This window comes from Callospermophilus lateralis, chromosome 7 (genome assembly GCF_048772815.1).
Source record: "Callospermophilus lateralis isolate mCalLat2 chromosome 7, mCalLat2.hap1, whole genome shotgun sequence".
Taxonomy (NCBI): domain Eukaryota; kingdom Metazoa; phylum Chordata; class Mammalia; order Rodentia; family Sciuridae; genus Callospermophilus; species Callospermophilus lateralis.
In genome coordinates, this window is record NC_135311.1 from 133,046,463 (window position 1) to 133,061,752 (window position 15,290).

Here is a 15,290-nt window from a genome sequence, read left to right on the forward strand (position 1 = left end):
CAGTGCATGTTTGGGAGAAAACACCTATATAGATGTTTGATTTAAAAAAAAAAAAAGCGAATCAAAAAATATGTGTCCGTGAGCCAGGCATGGTGGTGCACGCCTGTAATTCCAGCAGCTTGGGAGGCTGAGGCCAGAGGATTTCAAGTTCAAAGCCAGCCTCAGCAAAAGCGAGGTGCTAAGCAACTCAGTGGGACTCTGTCTCTAAATAAAATATGAAATAGTACTGGGGATGTGGCTCAGTGGTTGAGTGCCCCTGAGTTAAATCTCTAATAAAAAAAAAAAAAAAAAATGTGCCCATGAATTTGTGTACTTGAATCTCAAAAGTCTGAGTGTATCTATGAAAGTGTGTGTGTCAGTGTGTGTACTTGGCGGTAAATGTGTGAATGTATTTGTTGGAACATGGATTTGTGTGGCAATATATATGCTATGCATCAGTGTATTCAAGAAGGTACACAGTGAATAAATAGCAAGTCTTGAAAGTTGCAATGCCTGAGTGAGTATCCTGGCTCTACCACTCACCACATAACCACCTCTCTGCCTCACTTCCCTCACCTATAAAATGGGTAGAATAACAGCATCGACTCATAGGAGGAGTTAAATGAGATGATATGTGGAAAGCAGTTGCCCGGCATTACAGCATTACGTAAGGGCCAACTATTAGCTCTTAATTAGATAATCAGGTGGGTGTTTGTGTAGATGTGTATAAACAGCATACACAAGGGGCTGTCCAGGCCTCCAGGATGTGGTGGCTTACTGGCTAGTCCAGCTGTCCTGTGCCTGGCTCTGATCCCTTCTCCCCTGCAGGCACAGGTGGGTGGCACAGCAAAGGAGGAATGGACTGTGGGCCACCTGCAACCCTCCAGCCCCACCTGGCTGGGCCACCTAGTACTGCCCACCGCCCAGTAGCTGTGTGCCAGCAGGAGAGTCTGTCCTTTGTGGAGCTGCCCAAAATGCAGCCCCTGAGCCCTGTGTGTCTGGACCTCTTCCCCGTCGCCCCGGAGGAGCTACAGGCTTCTGGCAGCCGCTGGTCCCTGGGGACCCCTGCCCCTCTCCAAAGGTTGCTATGGCCACCATCCCCAGGAGGCCCAGACACCACCAGTGGGGGGATGCGGCCCAGCAGGGCGGGCAGCTGGCCCCACTGTCCTGGTGCTCAGCCCCCAGCTCTGGAGGGACCTTGGAGTTCTCAGCACACACAGCCACAGCGACGGGCCAGCCATGGCTCTGAGAAGAAGTCAGCCTGTGAGTTACCCTTCGGGGAATGGCCCATTGGGGCAGACAGGGGAGGGGGGTGGGTGGGCTCTTTTTGAACCCCTTAAGCCCCAGAGTTCCAGGACAAGTGGCAGATCTTAGTGATTAGGGAACTATAGTGCTCAGGGAGGGCAAGTGACTTGTCAAAGGTTACACAACAAGTCTCTGGCTGTCCTGGGCCCTTGCCCTGTGCTCTCTACCCCTCTTGTTGCTTCCATGGCCCTGGGCACCAGATCCTCACAGAAACATCAGCCTTTCTCTTGGGCATGGGGCCTGAACTCCCTGGGATGCTCAGGACCACAGGGCAAAAGCAGGAGACAGGGGTTGGAAGAGACCCCAGGAGGTGCCAGCCTATGCTCTCATGCCCCACAACCACAGGGCGCAAGATGCGAGTGTACCAGCGTGAAGAGGTCATGGGCAGCCCCCAGGCCCAGGCTGTCTTCCTGGAGTCTGGGCAAGCTGCACAAGAGAGGCATTTGAGCACAGAGGAGCCCAGGCCACTGGAACTGTCTGGGACTACCAGGGCTGGCCTTGAGGGGCCTGAGCGCAGACGCTTCTCAGCCTCAGAGCTGATGACCCGGCTACACTCTTCTCTGCGCCTGGGGCGGAATTCATCAGCCAGGGCACTGACCTCAGGAGCAGCTCGGGAAGGTACCAACAATTCCCCTGGTCCCTGACAGCCCTGGGTGAGCACATGAGGGTGGGGCATGGCCAACTCGCTAGACACCGGGACACTTGCCACTGGGTGCCGGCTGAAAGGGTGTTGTGCCCTGTACCCTTGGGACCACCCACCCTCAGCTCTTTCTCTCTCTAGGAAAGGCATCTGGAAGGGAGCCCCGAAGCATAGAGATGAGGGTGGACAGTATTTCTCGGCCAGCACCTGTTGACCCAAGCGAGAGCCACGGCGGCTTGCTGGAGCCCAGGTAACCACCACTCACTCGGCTCGGGTCTGAGGCAGGGTGCAGCCAAATTAGAGTCCTGACACTCTTTCCTAGGCTGGACACGCAAGAAGGGCCGCCTCCAGATCCTAGAAGCGCCAACGAGCGGCGGCAGTCGCGATTCCTCCTTAACTGTAAGCGGAGAGGGTTTCTGGGAGGGGATCACGGAGGAAGAGGCTGGGGTGTGGAAACTCCAGGGTTTGGAGAGGTGGGAGGTTGAGATCGTGTGAAAGAGAGAATTGAATTCTCGAAATCTAGCACTGGTGCTACCGCACAGTTGGTGCTTAATTAGTGTCAACGGAATGAATAAATGAGTGAATGAATGAATTCATCGTGTCCCAACCACTGCAGAGGCTTGTTAAGTGAGGCTGGCTCTCGGGAGAACCTGGGAGGAGCCGTGCCGGGGCCGGCGGGCGTCCCACGGCCCTACCCGTGTCCCTCCCCCAGCTGTCCTGTACCAGGAATACAGCGACGTGGCCAGCGCCCGCGAACTGCGGCGGCAGCAGCGCGAAGAGGAGGGCCCCGGGGACGAGGCGGAGGGCGCAGAGGAGGGGCCCGGGCCGCCGCGCGCCAACCTCTCCCCGAGCAGCTCCTTCCGGGCGCAGCGCTCGGCGCGAGGCTCCACCTTCTCGCTATGGCAGGACATCCCCGACGTGCGCGGCAGTGGCGTTCTGGCCACGCTGAGCCTGCGCGACTGCAAACTGCAGGAGGTGGGCACCGGGACCCGGCGGGGCGGAGGCGGAGCCTGGGCCGGGTGGGCGGGCTGGCGCCCTCAGAGGGTAGGACAACAAGTAGGTGGTCCTGGGACTTAGAGCGGACCGAGTCACCAAAGGACCGAGCGGCAGGGTTGCCCACACTGAGGACCGGAGGGTCCTGGAAGCTAGAACAAGAGAAGTAGTGGGTCCGAAGGCAAGTAGAGAAGCTAGACTGGGAGCGTGAGGGGCGGAGCCAAGGGAGCGAAGCCTCGGATAGGGCAAGGCCTGAGGGGGGCGGAGCCATCGAGATAGCCGGCGCTGGATGGGGCGGGGCCTAGGGCAGGGGCGGGGCTGATGGAGGAGCGCTCCGCGGGCGGGGCAGGCCCCGGAGGAGCGGAATGGGGCAGGTGGGCGGAGCTAGAGGAAGGGGTGGAGTCGAGGGCCGCAGTTTGGCTCCTACAATCGCCTGCGGCAGGAGGCAGGACCCTGGGCCCTGCCAAGAACCAGATTAAGGGTGCAATTAGAGAAGGGACGGGTACAGGGTGTCTGTGGAGGCGGCCTTGGGGTTGGGGGATTCCAGGCCAGGATCTCGAGGTAGGCTAGCCTGGCCCTTACAACCCCGTCCATCCTCCCTCAGGCCAAATTTGAACTGATCACCTCCGAAGCCTCATACATCCACAGCTTGACAGTGGCCGTAGGTCACTTCTTAGGCTCCACCGACCTCAACGAGTGTCTGGGGGCGCAGGACAAGCAATGGCTCTTTTCCAAACTTCCTGAGGTCAAGAGTACTAGCGAGAGGTGAGGGAGTGATCTGGCCTGGTGGAGGTGGGGACCGACCCTGTGGCTGGCACGCCCCCAGATCTGTGGGCTCTGCCCTGGCCCTGAGCCCTGGCCCACCCCTCAGGTTCTTGCAGGATCTGGAGCAGCGTCTGGAGGCAGATGTACTGCGCTTCAGTGTATGCGACGTGGTGTTGCAGCACTGCCCTGCTTTCCGCCGTGTCTACCTGCCCTATGTCACCAACCAGGCCTACCAGGAGCGCACTTACCAGCGCCTGCTGTAGGGCTGGGGGCTCTGTATGGGGGAGGAGGGAGGGAGGTCCCAGCCGGCACAGAGGACAGGGTGAGGAAGTGTGACTCTGAATGGGGAGGGGTCCCTGCAAAGGGCTCTGTGACCAAGATAAGTGGCACCTGAAGAGCCAAGGAGTAGTGGGGTTGTGGACACCAGGAGTTCAGGCCTAGGGGTGACTCCTCTCCCCATTTGATAGCTTGGAAAACCCCAAGTTCCCCAGCATCCTGGCTCGTCTGGAGGAGTCCCCAGTGTGCCAACGCCTGCCCCTCACCTCCTTCCTCATCCTGCCCTTTCAGAGGATCACCCGCCTGAAGATGCTGGTGGAGGTACCCAGAGGGAAGGGCTGGCAGGCAAGATCATGGGGGAGGGAGTGGCCTGTCTCATTTTGGAATCTCACCTCTAGAACATCTTGAAGCGCACAGCCCAGGGCTCCCAAGATGAAGATATGGCCACCAAGGCTTTTAATGCACTCAAGGAGGTGAGCTCAGTGGGACAGTGCTGTTGGGCTCCTGACCAGCTGTCCTGGACTCCTAGCATGTCCCTTAAAGAGCCTCCAGCTGTGGGGGTCTCTGATTCCTGGGCAGAGGCCTGAGGCTGGGCTCTGGTATCCTGGGCTCTGGTCAAGCAGCTTGCAGTTGACCTGCCCCTGGCCTCCCCAGCTGGTACAAGAGTGCAATGCCAGTGTGCAGTCCATGAAGAGGACCGAGGAGCTCATTCACCTGAGCAAGAAGATCCACTTTGAGGGCAAGGTATGTGGCTCTTGTTTCCTCTTTCCCCTGGGGACTTCAGGCCCCAGTGTCATTCCCATTCCCACCTCCCAACTTGTGCTTTCTATCTGTGCCCCTGAGCCTCTCTTTGTCTACTCCATCCTCCAGATCTTCCCGCTGATCTCTCAGGCCCGCTGGCTGGTTCGGCATGGGGAGCTGGTGGAACTGGCACCACTGCCCGCAGTGCCTCCTGCCAAGCTGAAGCTGTCCAGCAAGGCTGTCTACCTGCACCTCTTCAATGACTGCCTGCTGCTCTCCCGGCGGAAGGAGTGAGTCTGGGTGGTAGGCAGGTGGATCAGAGCCAGGCTTTCTTCTCCTCCATCAGGATCACTGCTAATGGCCTTTCACAGGACTTGGGAGCCCCAGCTTGTGCCAGGCTAAGCTCCCTGGGCACCGTGAGCTCCCTGGGCACTGTGAGCTCCCTGGGCACCCTGAGCATTGGAGGCTCCTAGAACACAGGTGGACAGTGAGGCCATTGTCCAGATGGGAGAGTCAAGGGCTGGGCTGTGTGCAGAGGATGTGAAGCTTCAGCCAGTGAGATCAGAAATGAGCAAAGCCCTGAAGTCCAGCTCTGCCCTGAGTCAGTGATCATAGCCAACATTGGCCCAGGACATGTTCTGGGCCAGGCGTGCTGCATGGATTCCCTTCAGTCCTCCAGATACCTCCCTGGAAATTAGGCTCCCTTGTTATTCTCAAGATTGGGGCACTAGTGAATGAAGGACCCAGGGGTAACCACCTCTGTCTGATGCCAGAACCCATGTTCTTACCTACCACACTGCCCTAATGTCCACCTGTAAAACAGGCTACCGTATAGGGACATCCAGTGTGACAGTCACTCGTGAAAAGAGCTCGACTGGGTGCCTGGGCCCAGGGAGCACTCGCTCAGTCCTAGCTGTGATTATCCCAGGTGAGGAGGGATCAGAAAGAAGAGCTCGTGAGCTGGAGGCTGGATGGGGTGGAGAGAGGGCATCTCAAGCCATGAGAAGAGTTCGTTCCTGATTTTTTGCTCACTTGATAAACTGTCACTGAACTTGTTCTGTAATGGACGCCCTCTGCTGAGTACTGGGGACATAAATATGCATGACAGTTGCTGTCTGCTCACAGGACTCTCAGACCAGTGAGAATACATCCTGATAATCGTGTCATGTGGGTTTAGATGGGAGGGTGTGTGTGGTAGCCCCTAGTGGGGGGTGAGTATTGATAAAGCTGCACAAAGGAAGGAACATCTCAGTTGGGTTTGTAGGATGAGGAGGAGTTTTCCAGGTAGAGTAGTAATTTGGAGGAGAGTATTCAGCAGGGCTGTGGGAGTTTATGAGAGGACAGTGTGGTTTTTAAATTTTTTTTTTTTTTAGTTGTCAGTGGCCCTTTATTTTATTTATTTTTCTGTGGTACTGAGAAACAAACCCGGTGCCTCACATGTGTTTGGCAAGTGCTCTGCCACTGAGCCACAACCCCAGCACAGTGTGTTTTGGAATGATGAACCTGCTGTGGCTGAATCTGTAGAAGAGAGGACAGGAGAGGCAGTTGGGATGTTGCAAGTTACAGTGGAGAGGTCAGACTTGTCCTGGGGCAGCAAGGAGCATGGAGAGCCAGGAGCAGTGTGACTTATTGCTCCTGCCAATCTGAAGGATGGCCTGGGGCAGGAGAGACCAGAAGCCCTCGCAGTCGCCCAGGTGAGCGTAGGTGCCCCAGGGGTGGCAGGGTGTTTCAGGGTGAGAGGATTCTGGGGACAGTACACAGGAGGGAAGACAGGTCAGAGCTACCATTTGCGGGGGTGGTGCGTTGACACCTGACTTCCTCTGGGGAAGTTGGTGGGGTCCTTCCCGAGAACGGAGAAGGAGAAGGGAATTGATTTGGAATGGCAGATGCTAAGATAAGGAAGCTACGGGACAGACTGGCACCGTGGTGCCACTCAGGATGTTGCAAGTCACAACTGTAATCCCAGCAACTCCGGAAGGAGGATCCCACGTTCAAGGCCAGGCTGGGCAACTTAGTGAGACCCTGTCTTAAAAAAAAAAAAAAAAAAATCAGAAAAAAAATGAAAAAATTAAAAATAGGGCTGGGGATGTAGCAGAAGCTATGGGATACCCTGCCCACTTTCCACCCTCCTTCTCAAAAGTGTTTACTGAACCTGAATCGTGTGCCAGGCAGTGCCCGGCTGTAGGATGCAGGGCTAAGAGGCAAGGTTTGGCCTTCTTGGAGCTTCTGTACCAGTTAGGGAGTCGGCACCAAACAGGAACGCATCTAGTTGGGTCCTTGCAGCAGGAGCTGGGGCAGAGGTTCAGGGAAAGCTGAAGGTGTGCCTGGGTCACAACTGGTCACCACTTTCCCCCTCTGTCAGCGCGGCAGTGCCTCCTGCCAAGCTGAAGCTGTCCAAGAAGGCTGTCTACCTGCACCTCTTTAATGGAGCTGCCAGTTTCTTGTTGGCCCCTGGAGGAGTGGCACCCTGCATGGGCGAGGTTCCCTGGGGAGGCTGCTGGAGGGGCAGAAACCCCTCTCCCTTCGGTCATCTTACCTTGTCCAGAGGATGGTGCTAGGAGCCCGGGCCTAGGCCAGGCTGACCTCCTCCTGTCCCGCAGGCTGGGGAGGTTTGCCGTCTTCGTCCACGCCAGGATGGTGGAGCTGCAGGTGAGGGACCTCAGCCTGCAGCTGCAGGGCATCCCGGGCCACGTGTTCCTCCTCCGGCTCCTCCACGGGCAGCATGCCAAGCACCAGTTCCTGCTGAGGGCCCGTACAGAGTGAGTGGCCAGGGGAGGGGGGAGGACCCCGAGTGCCCAGAGCAGCAGATGTGTCCGACTTGGAGGCCAGGGCCAGGCCCTGGGTGTCTTCTGGATGCCAACAAATACCCCTTATCTCTGGCTTCAGGATGGGGCAAGACAGGACATGGGCAGCGCTAACATCCTGGGGCCTCTGGGGCGGAGCAGACGTGGCTCCTGGGTTGGACATCGTTCTCCGTGACCTGGTTTCCCTCACCTCTGGGCAGTGGTATTTTGCATGTTGTGACAATACAGCCCCCTCTTCCTTAGGAGTGAGAAGCAGAGGTGGATCTCAGCCTTGTGCCCCTCCAGCCCCCAGGAGGACAAGGAGGTCATCAGCGAGGGGGAAGGTAGTAGCCTCCACCCCAACCACCCCCATGTCCCTTGGGCTGGGGACCTCACTGCTTTCTCTTCCTCCAATCCTGGGTGGGCTCTAGGGAGGGAGACTGGCAGCCTGGGGTGGTTAGGGGTGGCTCAGAGGACCCTGGAAGGCTAGGCAGGATTGACACAGGACAGGCCGGCCCTGTGGGGGCAGGGGAGCAGCACCAGGAATCTCCAAAGTCCATTCTGCATGTTAAAGACAGACTCTGAGTGGGGAGGGGATTGGTCCAAGTTCACCCAGCTTGTAAGTGGCAGAGCTCTCTGGAGCCTGGGTCTGCCTCTGTCTTTGCATCAGTTGCAAAGAGAACGGTACCAGAGTGAGGGGCCTGTGGGTGGTGGAGAGAGGGTGGGGGTCTGCTTGGTTGATAGAGTCACCTCCATGGAGTCTGGGCTGGGGAGTCACGGTGCTGCCTAGTCCCAACGCACCTTGCTGGCAGGCAGTCGATCTTGATGGCTCTGAGCAGAGGCTTCTGGCTGAGCTTTAGGAAGGGATGCGTTTAGGAAGGAAGGGATGCGTTTCCACCAGCACCTGCCACGCGCCAGGCCCAGGGCTAGGACCTTTGCATTTGCATTTATTTTATTTAATCTTCACCACAGCTCTGTGAGACTCATTTTCTTCATTTTTCATATCTGCCCAGAAAGGTTAAGTAACTTGCCCAAGGTCACAGAGCCCGGAGCCAGTAGGTGACAGAGCTGGTTTAGATGCTCTAACCTGTGGCGTTTGGACCTCCTGCCCACCCAGCCTGTTGGAAAGGGTAGGGCCTGGAACCACAGATCCTCTGGCTTGGGCTGAGTCCCACGGGGGCTGGCATGTGACCCCTACTCCAGACAGGTGGTGAGGGCATGCCCCTGGGAAGTAACCTCTGAGCCCTATGGGAGGAGGAAGGCAGCCGTGGACGGTCCAGGAGGAGCACTCCTGGCCGACCACACAGGCCTGTGGGCCCAGGGATGCCTGAGGATGTTCTCAGGGGACGTGTGTCGCCACCACTGTTTCCTGAGTGGTGTCTGGAGCAGTTGGAGGTTGGGGTCTAGGGGTCAAGGGCAAAGTGTGGGATGGAGCTGGGAGGTGAGAGCCTTGGCCAGAGTAGAAACCAAAACGTGGAGGGACTGGACCCAGCAGGGTTGTACTGCAGGAAGAGGGCGCCAGGTCTTGCTGATGACCTGCGGCGGGGAGGGACAGAAAAGCTCCTCTCCTTGCTTTACATTTTCCTGCTGCCCCTCCTGCCCCACGTGCCTGGGACTCCCTGACCCTCCCTTGGGCTGTAGACCGCCCTCAGGTTCAGTGTGTCAGGACGTACAAGGCCCTGCAGCCTGATGAGCTGACCCTGGAGAAGACTGACATCCTGGCCGTGAAGACCCGGACCAGTGATGGTGAGCATGTCCCCCTGGAAAGCACTCCCGGCCAGGGCTTAGACATCACAGGGAAAGATTATGCAAAGGTTGATAAACCACAGCGTGTGGGGAGTCAGTTAGATAAGAGGAGGAACTTCCTGCTCCTAAAGCTGTAGGATCCAGAGTGATGGGGGAGAGTGGGAAATACCCTTCTCAGAGATGTCAATAAAAACAGGTCAGTTTATCTACAAGACAGCTAGGACATGCTGAAATGATGTCACCTGGGCCCCAGGCTTGCATCAGGCGGAGGCTTGGTGCCCCTTTGATGCTACCAATGCTACTGTCGCCTGTGTCCCCAGGCTGGCTGGAGGGGGTCCGGCTGGCCGATGGCGAGAAGGGGTGGGTGCCCCAGGCCTATGTGGAAGAGATCAGCAGCCTCAGCGCCCGCCTCCGGAACCTCCGGGAGAATAAGCGGATCACCAGTGCCACCAGCAAGCTGGGGGAGCCGCCCGCGTGACTGGCACCCCTGGCCTGGACAGGTCAGGGGCCTGCAGTGTCTCCACACCCCGGGCTGCTGCTGCGGCTGGCCCTGCCACCGAGGGCACAGGCTGGACAGAGGAGTGGGGCCTCCAGAGGGTCGTCCCTGTCTTGTGCTCCTCGGTGTCCACACTTCAGGGCCACGTGTGGTTCTTCCTGTGGGATGGGGCCCATGACAGGCGAGGACGGGGCCCTTCCCGCTGTGCCCTCCACCCTGCCCACCTCTGGGCCCTTCTGGCAGGGCGCTGGCCGAGGAGTACTCTGGTCTGGTTGGTGGGTGCTGGGACCTCTGTGTATCTGGAGTCTTCTCTGTCCCCTCCCCACAGCGCCGGGTTGGGGCTGGTGGCTGTGACCTGTCTCGGGAGCCCGGGAGCCTGCGCACTGCCCCTCGATTCCCGCCTGAGACCAGGAGCGCCTCTGGCTGCTTCCCCATGGGTTTCCTTTTTCCAGAATTCTCTGGTGAGGAGGGGGCTGGGGACAGGCGCTGCATGGCCAGGCTGCCTTCAGCTGCTGTCATGAAACCTTGGGTTCCAACAGCTGAATATTAAAGAGATTTTATTAGTTCTTGGATTTGTCTCCTATGGCTTCTGGGTGACTTAAATCAACAGAAATGTCTGTGTCACAGCTCTGGAGCAGGAATCTAAAGTCCAACATCGCTGGGCCCACGTCCAGGTGTTGGCAGGGCTGGGCAGGGCTGGACTCCACTGGGGACCCAGGAGGGGGTCATCCTGCCTCTTCTGGCTCCTGGTGGCTGCTGAATTCCTTGACTTGGAGCCACATGTTCCAGGCTCTGTCTCGGGGGTCACCTTCCCTGTTCTGTGTGCCCTTGTCAGATCTCCTGCCTCTGCTTACGAACATGTGATTGTTCCTAAAGTTTGGCGCCCACCCAGATAATCCCCCATGTCGTCATCCTGCACTTAAACAGGCAGAGCGGGGTGCAGTGGCACATGCCTGTGGTCCCAGGGACCTGGGACACCGAGGCAGGAGGATCCCAAATTCAAAGCCAGCCTCAGCAACTTAGCAAGGCCCTGTCTCAGAGTAAAAATAAAAGGGGCTGGGGGCATTGATCAGTGGTAAAATGCTTGTCTAGCATGTGCCAGGCCCTGGGTTCAATTCCTGGCATCTCAAAATAAATAAATTAATAGATCACGTTACAAAGATACTCCTAATCTACTATTTTAAAAAATCATTTAATCATTTTTGAAAAATTAGTTTGCAGGGATTAAGACATAGATATACGTTGAGGGGTCATTTTGAGCCTACCATAGTTTTTATACTGAGCACTGAAGAGGCAAGATGGGCTTCAGACTAGGCTTGATCAGGTGGCTCATTGATGTCACTGAGGACCCAGCTCTCTCCATTTCTCGATTCCTGTCCTTGGTGTTATCTTCCTCTTAGAGCTTCTAGGGGCTTCCTTGTTCTTTTTTATTTTTATTTTTTTGTGGTGCTGGGGATTGAACCCAGGGCCTTGTGCACACAAAGCAGTCACTCTACCAGCTGAGCTACATCCCCAGCCCTGGGGCCTCTTCATTCATATCCAAAATGGAGGAAAAATGTCTTAGTGTTCCCAAAGTCCTGGGATTGTTTTTTTTTTTTTAGTTGTCAGTGGATCTTTTATTTATTTTTTATGTGGGGATGAGGATCGAACCCAGGGCCTAACACATGCAGGCAAGTGCCCTACCACTGGGCCACAACTCCAACCCCAGTCCTGGGATTCTTTCTGACTGGACTGCCGGGGTCGCATGGCTTCCTCTGTGTTGATGTGGGGGATGGTTTATGCTCTTAGGTGTAGACTAAGTGTGTCGGTCAGCTTTTCATCGCTGGGACAAAACACCTGAGATAATCAACTTAAAAGGAGAAAAGGTTTATTTTGTCTCAGGATTTCAGAGGTTCGGTCCAGGGTCTTTGGCCCTGTCACTTTGGCCCTGTGGCAACCCAGTACATCAGGGTGGGAGCGTGTAGGGGAAGAGGTCTGCTCACCTCAGGAAGGGAGAGGGGAGAAGGGGTTGGGGTCCCAGTGTCCCCTTTAAGGGCACCCCTCCACAGTGACCTAACTTCCCACCTCTACCATGCGGCCAGCGCAATGGTTTCATTAATGAGGTTCTTGGCATAAAAGTTAGCTAGTGAGATCGAAATAAACACACAGACTCAGTTACCTTTTTCCATGACCAGGTCCGAGACGGCTCCCCTCTCTGGTTCCCTTCTCTAACCGCCCGGCAGGGCAGCAAGGATTACTCAGGGCTAGCAGGAGAGAGAGAGAGTGAGCACGCCAGGGAGTAGCCTTTTATTGGGGAGCAAGAAATTCAGGGGATAATTCCATCCAATGAAGCTTGAAGGGGGGGCCGCACTCCAAGGTCAGGGTCAGTGATTGGACCTCCGGGGTCAGTGGTCAGTTACACCCCCACACGGACAGGTTCTCTCATCAGGAGAGGGCCGGGAAAGCTCCGACACAGCCAGAGCGCCTCAGACCCTAACCGGGAGTCACCCAGTCACGTGTGAGAATGGCTTCCGACACCCACCAGCCCCACATCCTATAGCTCCACCACCTCCCAGCAGAGCCATGGGCAGGGGCCCAAGCCTGGGACACGTGGGCCTGGGGGACACTCAGATCCAAACCACAGCACACCAATCACATGCTCCTGCCTGAGGCCTGGCTGGGGTCAGCTGCCCTGGAGTCCAGGTGGTCCCCAAGCAGGATGGGCAGCTGCTGTGAAGTAGGGTCCATGTTGAGGAGGCCACTGTTAGCGAAGTCCAAGCCGCCAGGAGAGTGGGAGGAGCTGGGACAGTGAGCTTTGAGAGGTGAGCAGGGGACAGGGGGCTTGCTCCAGCTTCCAAAGGAGGTCACTGGGGGAGGCAGACAGATGCCAACCCTGCCCCAGGGGGCAGACTTGGGCGGATGGAGAGAGGCACAGACCCAGGGCAGGGCTTGGGGATGACTGAAGTGCCCTGTCGCTCAGTGAACACCACACCGCAGCCCCACGTACCATGTTTACAGTCATTTTAAGTTTGTTTATTTATTATTATTATTATTTATTTATTTTGCAGAGCTGGGGAAGGAGCCCAGGCCTCACCCACGCACGCTCCCTACCCACGAGCCCCACCTCGGGCCCTCCCACTTTTTATTCCTGAATCCTTTTGGGTGCACGGGGAAATTTCAAGGGGAGGGGTCCCATCCACCCCCTCACAACCCTCCACTGGAAATGCCTCCCAGGACGGGGTCCCTGTGGCACAGCTAAGGACCCCTCCGCACCCCACCGCTAACTCAGCTGTTTGCCCTTTTCTGCTCCCGGAGCCCTCGTTGCTTCCGGCTGCCATGTCTGTCTGTCTCTCTGGCCTGTGACAGCTTCTCCGTCCTTCCTTGCTTTTCCTGACCTTGTACATTTTGAGGAGCCCTGGTCAGTGTTTTGCCGACGAGCCCTCAGGTCAGGGCATCTGATGTTTTCCTCATGACCAGACCCGAGAGATGGGGTTTGGGGGCAGACAGACCGCATCTCGGCAGGGGACTTGCCACGTGAGCTGGTTTTGTTTGTGTTTTTGTGGTGCTGGGCATTGATCCCAGGAGCGCTTAACCACTGAGCCACATCCCCGGCCCTTTTTATTTTTTATTTTGAGACAGGGTCTCCCTAAGTTGCTGACGTTGGACTCCAACGGGTGATCCTCCTGCCTCAGCCTCCCTCATAGCTGAGATCACAGGTGTGGGCCACTGCTCCAGGCTTTGGCCTTTTTAATTTTTTTTTAAACCACTGAGCTCTGCAGCCCCAGCCATGTTGACCTCGACTATGTGGGTAAGGTGGTGTCTGCTGGGTTTTCTACTATGAGGCTCCTCTTTCTCCTCTTTCCCATACTGTTCCTTGGAATCAAGTCGAGCCCACAGGGCGTGCTGCACTCTGGGAGGATGCATCTCCACGTGTTATTTGGAATTCCTCCTCATGGAGGATTTGTCCCTTTCCCTTCATTTATTTAGTCAGCCGTTTCTTCTAGCCGCGTGGACTCCGTGTGTCTATGCATTCTAAACTCTGGGCTGCAATCTAATACTATGGGCTTGTCCAGGGGTTCAGATTGCTCCAGCTTTCTGCCGAGGTCTCTCAGGTCACCTCCTGTGACTGTCTGCCTTGCCCATGTCCTCTGAGGTTTTGAGCATTTCCTTGGTTTTGGCCACTGCAGGACATTCCAGGCTCATCTTGCGTGACTTCCTGCCTCCACGGAGGACTCTGCTATTATCTCCAAGGAGGGCAGGCTCCACTCATTAGGACAGTGGTATTTAGACACCAAGACCTGGCTGCTGGGGGTGCCCATTGCTGCTTTAGCCGTGGGAAGTGTGTGCACGCGCTTGTGTGTGTGTGTGTGTGTGTGTGTGTGTGCGCGCGCGCGCACGTATCATGCATGATCCTCAGAGGGTCTTTAAGTCCCTGAGCCTCAGTTACGTCAACTGCAAAATAGGGTACCTACTTCTGGAAGCCTCCATGAAAAGAAGCGTTGGACACGTGCCCTGTGAAGAAATTATACCAAGCGACAGCTTTTATGGCACCGGAGCTGCCCAGTGAGAGCACAGGCCTTGGAGGTGGTGCGGCCTCTGCCCCTGGAAGACTTAAGGCGCGTGGACAGCATGAGGACGGCTTTCCTGTGCCTCCTCCAGCGCTGAATCTCCTCCAGGAGAGCCGAGGTTGACATGGGCTGGCAGAGCAGAGGCCCTCCCACGTTTCCCTGCCCTGGCACATCTGATTCTGGCCTGGGTTTGGGCTGAGCTAGACTACTGGCCCCGGGAGCTGGCTTGGGGGTGCTGCCAACAGGGCTGCCCAAGGCTGGCTGGCCCACTCCCCTCCCTCCCTGCCTGCTCCCCCACCCAGAGAGTAGGTCCAGACCAGGCCTCTTGGAGGCCCCTCTCTCAGCAGCGCCTACCTCTGCCCAGTCGGCCCTGCACTGGTATCTGGCCTTGGCCAAGGACCCAGGACCCTGCCCCTGCTTGCTGAGGCGGAGGAGGTTGGAGCTGGTGGTATTGGACAGGGCAGGAGGTGGAGGCGGGCATGTCTAGGGCAGGTCTGGCCTGGGGCTGTCTGCCCAGCCAGTCTCCAAGCCACGTGCCTGCGGGAGCCAGCACACATGGCTTCCCAGGAACTGTCTCCCCACCAGCACCCATGCCCCTCTCTGCTGCCCATGACCTCCCCAGGTCCCCAAACTCTGAGCCTACTTAGAAGATTTTTGTCCTGAAAAATAATTGAGAGAGTGATGTATTCCGGTTGACAGTGCAGCCCAGTGGTTGGGCACTTAGTATAGGCAGGGCCCGGGGCTCAGTCCCTGGCACTAACAGAGGGGAGAAAGGGAGGGGAAGAAATTGCTCAGTGTTTTGTTCCCATGGCACAGCCTGGTTTTGGGGAACCAATGAGCACAGCTTCTGACTTGGTGGGCACTTGTCTGGGGCTGCAAACCTGGCAGAGCATAGCCCTGTGTGCTTCCACCCTCCCGCCCTCCTCCTCCCCTTCCCTCCTCCCTCCCTCCTCCCTCCCACCTGCCCCCTCTTTCCAACCTCCTTCATTCTCCTCCCTCATTTACGCCTCCTCAGGACC

The 15,290-nt window shown here is 56.9% G+C and overlaps 1 protein-coding gene across 1 annotated transcript; it reads left to right on the top strand.

Annotated features, from left to right (window-relative positions):
- The first annotated feature begins 821 nt into the window (after positions 1 to 821).
- Arhgef19 (Rho guanine nucleotide exchange factor 19) lies at positions 822 to 10,217 on the top strand. Its single transcript, XM_076863317.2, has 15 exons — positions 822 to 1,242; positions 1,630 to 1,902; positions 2,066 to 2,174; positions 2,247 to 2,323; positions 2,637 to 2,899; positions 3,522 to 3,682; positions 3,789 to 3,941; positions 4,150 to 4,279; positions 4,357 to 4,431; positions 4,613 to 4,702; positions 4,829 to 4,989; positions 7,300 to 7,458; positions 7,747 to 7,826; positions 9,124 to 9,228; positions 9,549 to 10,217. Exons 1-15 carry the CDS (start codon positions 837 to 839, stop codon positions 9,704 to 9,706), a joined length of 2,400 nt encoding a protein of 799 aa, XP_076719432.2. The 5' UTR covers positions 822 to 836; the 3' UTR covers positions 9,707 to 10,217.
- Positions 10,218 to 15,290: the final 5,073 nt, after the last annotated feature.